The sequence below is a fragment of the Solanum tuberosum genome, unplaced genomic scaffold (genome assembly GCF_000226075.1).
Source record: "Solanum tuberosum cultivar DM 1-3 516 R44 unplaced genomic scaffold, SolTub_3.0 scf00324, whole genome shotgun sequence".
Lineage (NCBI taxonomy): Eukaryota > Viridiplantae > Streptophyta > Magnoliopsida > Solanales > Solanaceae > Solanum > Solanum tuberosum.
Window position 1 is genome coordinate 525,302 of NW_006239247.1, and position 9,658 is coordinate 534,959.

Sequence of the window (9,658 nt, forward strand, 5' to 3'; positions counted from 1 at the left end):
ACAATTTTGTACATTTGACATAATTTTAATTTAAGACCACAAGATGTTGGATATTTTAAAATAATTTAAGACATATTTTGGACACTATTAATTTGTGACATAAGCACTTATGTCATTAAGTTGATGACTAATGTGCTTATGTCATTAAACTTAATCTCCAAGTATTAATCTACTTTGTCCCCAAGTTTAACTCCTTTGTCTCCAAGTAATGCTCCCTTTGGCTCCAAGATATATTGTGTAATATGTTTTCCTCCAAAGCTATGCTCCTCTATATATAGTAGTTGATGGAGTTTTGAGGATAGACAACCAAGTGAAGAGTAAGACTTAGCCAATTTCAAATATCCCCTTTCGACTTGCTTTATTTTGTAGTATTTATATTTTGTTGATTCATGTGTCCTCTAATTTATTAGGGAAGACTTGTTTAATCCTGGGGAAATATTTCACACCGCTGAAATAGTTTCTTAGGACAGTGTCTAGCACGACTCAAGTATTATATAAATATATATATACATATATATTACTTAAGAATATTATTGTAGTAGCATTTATCCTAATTCTTGTATTATTATTTTGATATTATAATTTCCCCATCTATATATATTTTCCAACACAAGATTCAAAAGTCTTCTTTATTTACTTAAATTTTGTGACAAGTTAAACTAGACCACTCCTTTTGAAACGGAGAGAGTATATTTTTTCATCCTTTCAAAATTATACTACATCTTTTACTACTATATTAATAGACGAAATGTAAAATAAATAAATAGGAAACTAGAAATAAAAATATCTTACTCGAATATATTTTTCATTTTAAAAAAAAATCAAATTTATTAGTGTACTCGTGGCACAAGTTTGTCGTAGTCATAATTACCCCATGAAAACATTAAAAAATCTGAAGGGTATTGTGAGAATCTTGAAAAAAGTGCCTTCTTAGTTTTCATTTGGAAGTTAGTTAAATAAATAATCTATCTTCTTTATACAAAACGCCAAAGAAATGAAAAAAATATCACACAACTATATAATAAAGTATAATACAGTGAACTGATAAATTAAAAAAAGGGATAAAAAATTGTTCATATCAGATTCACATTCTTCTTCAACTCTGCTTCAAATCTATTAATTTTTCCAATGAATTGCCTTCAGAATCTTCCCAGGTATATATATTTATATATATATATTCTTTTTTGTTTGAATTTAAACAGTCTCGTACAAAAATGCAGGGTAAGATTGCGTATAATAGACCATTGTGGTTCGGGCCTTAAAAGTTTCGTTTTTTGTTGGATTAATTTACTTTATTTTTGATTTTCAGATCCTCTGGTTTACCACTAAGAAGCTTCACAGGCAATTCAAGGAAGCCTTTTTCCACTGTTGTTTCACTGGTAATGATCATTTATTGATAATTAGATTTGATTGAAAATATTAATTTGATTTTTGTATTGTATAAGTGTAATTGGAAGAAAAATTATGTAGGGGGTATATCTCCATTTTGGTAGAAATTGGCTATACCATATCAAATTACTCGGTACTTGTGCTGGTGGGAGGTAGCAGGTACCTGTAGAATTAGTCGAGGTGTGTGTAAGTTGTTTGGATACCATGTTTGGTAAAAATTGGCTATACCAAATCAAATTACTCGGTACTTGTGCTGGTGGGAGGTAGCATGTACCTGTAGAATTAGTCAAGGTGTGTAAGTTGTTTGGATACCATGTTTGGTAAAAATTGGCTATACCAAATCAAATTACTCGGTACTTGTGCTGGTGGGAGGTAGCATGTACCTGTAGAATTAGTCAAGGTGTGTAAGTTGTTTGGATACCACGTTTGGTAGAAATTGGCTATACCAAATCAAATGACTTGATACTTGTGCTGGTGGGAGGTAGCAGGTAGGTAGTTGTGGAATTAGTCGAGGTGTGTGTAAGTTGGTATGGATACCATATTTGGTAGAAATTGGATATACTAAATCAAATTACTTTCTTTAAGATTGGACAGAGTTACTTGATATTTGTGTTGGTGGGAGGTAGCAGGTTATATATACCTTGTCGAATTAGTCGAGTGGTGTGTAAGCTAGCCCTGGACACTACAGTTATAGGAAAAAAAAGCTACTTGGGGACCGTGTTTATTGGGGTTGTGGAGAAAGTTTTAGCAATTTTTCCTATGGCTTTTCTGCTACTTGGAGCTAATGGTTTTGTTTCTATAAAAGTGTAGCTCTTCTTCTCATTTAACTACACGAGAAGCTAAAGAAGCAGAGAAACAAGTCACGGCTGTGCGAGAAAAATGGAGAGTGTGAGGGTGCTATTGTAAGTTGTGTAAATAAAAGAGGCTATCTTTTTTTGTTTTTTACAAACATGGTGTTCCAGTCAGCTTGCGAGGTACCATATAACTCTGTCCACCAAGTCTTGGACAGATGGAGGAAATCACCTAGCTAGTGTTTTTGCCCGAAAACCTCATAGTTCTCAAACCACTTCATTGACCACTAGTCCACCCCCTTCGGTGCTAAAGGAGGGCTATTTCTTGTGGAGTATTTTACTCAACACTGCGAAGTGGTTTAAAATATTACTTAATACTTTTCAAAGTTGTTGTTGTATCATGCTCATTTCTTTTTTGTTCACAGGGGATGACAAAATTTGCTGATCAGCGTCTAAGTATTGTGGCACAGGTAATATTTGAAACAACGATTGATGATTAGATTGTTTGAAGAATTGTAGAAACTGCTGAATTGTTTTACCTATTCATGAGAAGCCGAAGTGCTGCTTTTTGTTTTCATCCATTAATACATCTTTTTGAAGCGACAGTCTCCAAGATTTCTGCTGTCTGATCTAAAAGTTTCTATGAGATAAATGTATAGATTTGGACTCAATCTGGCATTTCATTGCTTTCACATCTTAAAACTAATTTTTCAAGTCCTAATATGGCCAGAAATGGTGAAAAAATTGGAACCTGCTTTCTGCACCTTATTGAAATTGAGTATGTTATACTCCCTCAGTCCCAATCTACGTGAAGGTGTTACTATAGGGGAGTCAAATAGTTTTTTTCTGTGATAACAATTTTCTCGAAATCTTTTGGATCATTAGCTTTATTGACTTGTAGTAAGCCTAGTACTTCTCGTGTTGTTTTCAAAAAATGTTAATCCATTTCTGAATTGGCATTGGCTTACTTGCTCTCTTTCTAGGTTGTATCTGGTCCTGAATCTAGTACAGAGAAGGATGAGGAAAAATCCGATACATACAGTCATGACATGACTGCAGCTATGGGAGCTGGTAAGTCTATCTTCCTACGCGTTTTTTTTTTAGTTCTATGAACTTCATGTTCTTTTACTTTGAGGAGTTTTCTGATGCATACTTTTTCCGACCCGAACAGGAAAGCTGTTTAACTTATTAGTCTCCTTGACTTATCAAAGAAAACTTATTACATAACTACATTACATGCATGTTAGCTAATAGGTTAAGTTATGCGTTATCGTTTTCTACTATTTACTCTTCTTTGTTTCTCCTTCTTGCCTTCCCCTTTGTTGAAGAACATCCTTTCCTTGTGCAAACTGCAAATCCAAGTTTGCTCTATGTAGACATGATTCAGTTATATTAGCTCAACTCTTGGATTATGACATGCACTTTTAGTCCGTAACTAATCAAGAAATGTTTGCACAGTCCTATTGACTAACTAATATGTGTGGCACTGATATCGTCGCTGACTTTCTTAATGCAGTCTTGACTTATAGGCATGACTTAGGAATGAACTACAACTTCATCCGTCCGGATTTGATTGTTGGGTCATGTCTACAGGTAATGTGTAATTCGTTTTCTTTAAACATAGTATCCTTTTCACTTCTTTTTCTGACTCCAACAAAATGACAGACTCCTGAGGATGTGGACAAGCTTCGGAGCATTGGAGTAAAAACTATATTTTGCTTGCAACAAAATCCAGATCTTGAGTATCCATGAAATATGTCATGATTATTGTTTCATGTCGGATCAACAAATTCATTTCACCCTCAATCTACGATATTCTTTATAAGTCCTTAATTAGTATTTTCTAGATACTTTGGGGTTGATATCAATGCTATTCGTGAATATGCCAACAAATGTGGTGATATTGAACACTTGCGTGCCGAAATAAGGTTAGTTTAAGAGAAAAATGTCAGCAGTGAATGTATCTCTATCTCAGTGATTGCCGCTTGCAAGTGAATCGTTGTGCATACAAGTTCCGAAAATTGAACAAGCATCTTGCTTTTGTGGCTCTATAAAATTATATATAATTTCTACAATGTGTGATGCATGAGGCATTTCGAAAAGTTAATTCCATGAAGCTAATTCACTAAGTAAGTGTATGCTTGATGAACCAGGGATTTTGATGCATTTGACTTGAGGTTGCGGCTTCCAGCCGTAATAAGCATACTGAACAATGCCATCAATAGAAATGGAGGTGTGACTTACATACACTGCACAGCTGGAATTGGCAGAGCTCCCGCAGTTGCGGTATGTGCTTATGAGTTTCTTTATGTTGTCTGACGGCTGCAATCACATTAAAGTAATTGATAGGAGAAGGTTGCTATAACTCTAGCATAGTCCTTAGTTTTTTCTATTACTATTATTTAACACTCTATCAACGAACCTGTGCTTTCTACAAAATGATTTCAACTAATCATGTGCAACTTTTTCTTCCTAGGGTATCATATACCCGTGCCTGTTATTTTCATTTACTTGAGTTTGTTCTTGGCTAATCCATAAACAATAATGTCGATGCACTAATATTCATTACTTGTACTTAACGCAAGACCCTAAATACCTATAGTGGCCTACATCCTCTTCAATATGAAATTTACACTCAATGTCCCTTGGTAATGGACTAATATTAGATTACATGAGCTGTGGTAGTGCAGTGCAGAAGTTTACTGAAATTTCATCATTGTCTGTGGGGCCCTTCTGTGGGCATTGGTCCATGTTCTGCCTTCTTCTAGACCTCAAAGATGTAGGGTGATGATTAGTCGTCTCGGACAATGGACTCTCTGGTGCTTGCAGGGTGCGTACGTAGTAGCCTGCATGGGGAAGTGAAAAACAAGTAGGAAAAGAGGCCATTCAATTGCTGGTCATACTCCAAATAAGAATATCAACCTATTGTATATGTTGAACCGTATGATCACCTCATTCAAATGCTTAAGAAGTTAGAGAGTACACTTTTTTTTCTGATGTTTTGCTTTCAAACAAAACCATGTGTTAGTGTAGTACTTTAGGAGACACCGACCGATCTTTGATAATAAATTGCAAACTGTGTCACATTTCTACAGATATGCACCTTTATGCTGTTTTATTTATCAAATTTATCATGTAACTTCTTGTTTGAAAAAGAATCGTGTACGTAGAAATGCAATCACGATTCGTTGGAAATATTTATTTAAGTTACGTTGTGATTGAACTTACATTCTATTTGGAACTTTGAATTGCAGTTGACATATATGTTCTGGGTTCAAAGCTATAAGCTTAGTGAAGCTTTTGATTTACTCATGGTAATTTTCCCTGTTATGCTGGTTATGTAGTTTCACTTTTTGAAAATATTATTATTGCTGGATGGGATGGCTTGCTATACCACAAGTGTTCTTTGAGAATATTTACTGTGAATAATCGTCCTTGAGGAAGAAGAGTTTGGCAGTAGCCAAACTTATTCTATGTTTATGTTTTATTTTTCAACTCGAACTGGATTTTGCGTATCTTGACCATATCTTCTTGCAGAGCAAACGCTCCTGCTTTCCGAAACTTGATGCCATCAAAAGTGCCACAGCAGACGTTGTGAGTTCTATTGTTGTTTTAACAATTTATCATTCCCGTATTTACCTTATGGCTTTTGGTGTTGGTGTGGGATGCATGGCAATATATATTGCACTTCATCATTTGACAAAGTGAATTTGAAATTTGACGGAGTATCTTCCTGTTTAAAGCTTACAGGCCTTAAAAAGATGCCCGTCACGTTGACATGGCATGGTGATAATTGTACGACAGTGGAAATATCTGGACTTGATATTGGCTGGGGCCAGGTAATATTCAAGTCTCACAATGGTACTCCAGTAGTTGTTTTCTTCAGAATGTTTTACGGTTTTTTCAGCTGACCATAGTATACTGAAGTTCATCATTTTCATATTTCGACTGTCAGTTTCCCCCAACATGATATATAAACTTCAGTTGAGCACTATGATATACTGCTATAGTTTTATAATGAAGTCATAATCATATTACAATAATAATATTATCAAAGATCAATGCACTGTTTACAGGTAGAATTATTCTATGACAATCACACTTCCTGTCTTCGATCTCGTAAGAGTTCTTACTACTTGGGAAAGTACATTCTGGAATAAGAACAACGGTTTCCATTGTTGTAGCGTTTCGTTGCCTTTTACATTTTCTTAAATATGTTTAATGAAATATTCTTCTCACTTTGATGCTACTCTACTTTATTTCATGCTTAATATTAGAGCTTATTTAAGAACGTTATAATGTTTTTCAGAGAACACCTTTAAAGTTTGATGAGGAACGAGGTTTGTGGACTCTCCAGAAGGATTTGCATGTAAGTATGTTGTTTTAGGCTTGCAATTGTTTCGTCCTTTTTCTTTCAATGATGGAAATTGTCGAGAAGCTAGTAAAGTTGTTGCCTTGTGACCAGGAGTTAGGAAACAGTCTCTTGCAGAAATGCAGGGTAAGGCTAATTCCGTAAAGGATGTCATCCTAATGTCGTCTTTATTTACAGGAAGGAATATATGAATACAAGTACATTGTTGACGGTGAATGGATATGCAACGAGTTTGAGCCGATCACTTCTCCCAACAAAGATGGACATGTCAACAACTATGTAGAGGTAAGAAACTGACTTTTCGTGGTTTGGAGAGAAAGGTTCTATGTCTTCCTCTGTTTCGTCCTAGTTATGCCTTCTTCCGAGGAACAATACATTAACGCGAATCACTGACCATATACATATGTTGCAACGATGAGGGCGTTTAGCCTTTATGTCTAATTTTTACGCTGAATCTAGAGTAACGATTCTTTGGCTTCACAGTTATCATCTCTTACCTCTAACGTTCAACTTGGACGTGCCAACAGGTTCTTGACGAAAATCCAGACAACATCACTAGTGTAGCAGTACGAAAGAGGCTCACCGGTGATGACCCTGATCTTACCTCAGACGAAAGGCTCATAATCGAACAATTTCTCGAAGCTTATGCAGACGTAGAATGAAGGAATAGTTATTACTTACTATGCACTTAATAATTGTAAGCAAAGCCAATAATCTGCTATTTAACTCATGCAGTTGTAATTAGTATGCAGTTTTACAATAACATGCTTAATCTTCTTTTTTTGTCTTTTGGGTTTCTACTTGCTTTTACACTTGATTAAATCCGGATTTGCGTCCGAAAAAGTCACACACATTCCTTAACTAAGGTAACTCTATTCCCAGAGCTCGAATCTAAGACTGATCTGGTGAAGGATAGACGAGTACTAGTATCCTCTACCACAATTTTTGGTCTTCAAAGCCCACAATTCTTCTAAATCTTGGGAAAAAGTAAAATATTTGGCCTCTATTCGTTTTACTTGTCCACTTTGGACTTGCTAGAATCTAAGACTGATCTAGGTTAAAGATAGACGAGTACTAGTACCCTCAACCACAATTTTTGGTCTTCAAAGCCCACAATTCTTCTAAATCTTGGGAAAAAGTAAAATATTTGGCCTCTATTCGTTTTTACTTGTCCACTTTGGACTTGCTAGAATCTAAGACTGATCTGGTTAAAGATAGACGAGTACTAGTACCCTCAACCACAATTTTTGGTCTTCAAAGCCCACAATTCTTCTAAATCTTGGGGAAAAGTAAAATATTTGGCCTAGGTTCGTTTTTACTTGTCTACTTTGGACTTGTATGTTGTAAGAAACAATTATTAATATGAGTATTTTATTATAATACTCATATTAATTGATATATAGTTTTAGATCTTGGAAAATGATTTGTGAATAAACAATTAATGTTGGATGTACTATAAAAAAATAAATCTTTTTGATATGTTAAAAATAATAAATAAAAATAAAAATACTTTTTGAAACGGAGTAAAAAGAAAATAATGTGTAAGCACAAGTGTCACAACTAAGACTAATCTATATCTTTTAGATTCCTAATCACATGCTTAAGCATTAATTAGGCGTGTCGGTGATTTTTGTTGGTCTTATTATTATAAAAATAATATTCAAAATTAATAGTGTTAACATTGTAAAATAATGATAACGAACAATAAACAGTAAATTCTCAATTCAGAGTCAAAATCTTTTATTGAAAAAGTAGTACTCTATAGATAAATTTTAAAAGAAATTTATTTCTTAAAACATTATATGAAAAATATCCCCCAAAAAAACTTTGTACTACATTAAATTGAACCAAGATAGATCTAGAGTCTCGTTGATGAATCAATGTGAATTCACTAACTTTTTTATAGACCTTATATATGCATTAGGAAATTTTTAAATATTTATATATATTTAAACGTGAATTAGATTGTATATTAACTTGAGATCAATATAAAAATTTCTATAGTTTACTTTCGAATCATGCCTCAAAAACAAAAAGAAGTTGATCCTAATAAGCATTGTAGTTCATTGAATTTGGGAGAAACAACTTTGTTATGGACAATTGTTGCGGTATTTCTTCTGTCGATTCACTTTGAAAGATTCTTCTGTTGAGATTCACTTTGAAAGTATTACCTGAACTTTGTTGACCGAATATGATAAAACGATAAAAACATAAAATTACAACACGATGTCGTTTTTTTCATTATTCTAATTTTGATTTTTGTATCATGAATTTTGAGTCGGGCTTAGGATCAATTGACACTAGATAGAAAACGTTTTCGATCAAAGCTTTTGAACCTATTCTGAAGTCACGTTAGAATTTGATTTTCAATTCAATTGATATTCAACATCAGCTCTACTTGATCATAAGTTCATAACTCCAATCCATTCCAATTTAACATCCTAAAAAAAAATATTATACACTCCAAATCCATTCGATAAAAAAGTAAAATTCAAATTTTAAATCCATCGAAATTTTTGGACCACAAACTCAATTTCCAGATTATGATTTTCTGTTATAGTATTATTGATGGTGAAATATTTTCTGTTTTTGTTTCAATAATTAATGGCACAAGTACGTTATTTTCTATTAATAAAAAATAATGGTGAACAAAAAGATAAAAAAAACAATTTTGTAACAAACTTTTTGCACGGTTTCACCAAAAGTATTAACTTTCTACTATGTATAAAATATATAGATTTTTTCAAATTATTAGAAACAAAATTATTTATTTGTAATTATTAATTTTTCTCCCACTTTACTAGTGTATTATAATTATTATGTAAAGCGTGTCCATATTTGATAGTAATATAATTCTAAAATAATTCAAATATTACATACTTTTTATCTTGCGTAAAGGAAAAAAAATACATTTTGAAGATTAAGAACTAAAATCAGAATTTAATATTTCAGTCTATTTTATTTATAATATTTGCCTTATGCACGTCGTTAGAAAAATATTACTACTACTACAAAGATAATTTAACTAAAATATTTATTTGTGGATCTCAAGAGAAAACCACTTTTCTCATGTTTTAATTTTAACATCAATTACTTATTTTTTTAA

General features: G+C 33.2%; 1 protein-coding gene across 3 annotated transcripts; it reads left to right on the forward strand.

The window, feature by feature from the left end:
• The first annotated feature begins 222 nt into the window (after positions 1 to 222).
• On the forward strand, positions 223 to 7,380 carry LOC102588091 (phosphoglucan phosphatase DSP4, amyloplastic). 3 transcript variants are annotated; one of them, NM_001318586.1, is given in 15 exon segments: positions 1,111 to 1,154; positions 1,310 to 1,379; positions 2,606 to 2,650; positions 3,164 to 3,251; positions 3,697 to 3,773; positions 3,846 to 3,922; positions 4,028 to 4,108; positions 4,334 to 4,466; positions 5,435 to 5,494; positions 5,718 to 5,774; positions 5,924 to 6,019; positions 6,490 to 6,549; positions 6,730 to 6,837; positions 7,080 to 7,311; positions 7,341 to 7,380. In NM_001318586.1, coding segments are annotated over 14 exon segments (1,113 nt in total). In that variant the 5' UTR covers positions 1,111 to 1,128; the 3' UTR covers positions 7,215 to 7,311; positions 7,341 to 7,380.
• Positions 7,381 to 9,658: the final 2,278 nt, after the last annotated feature.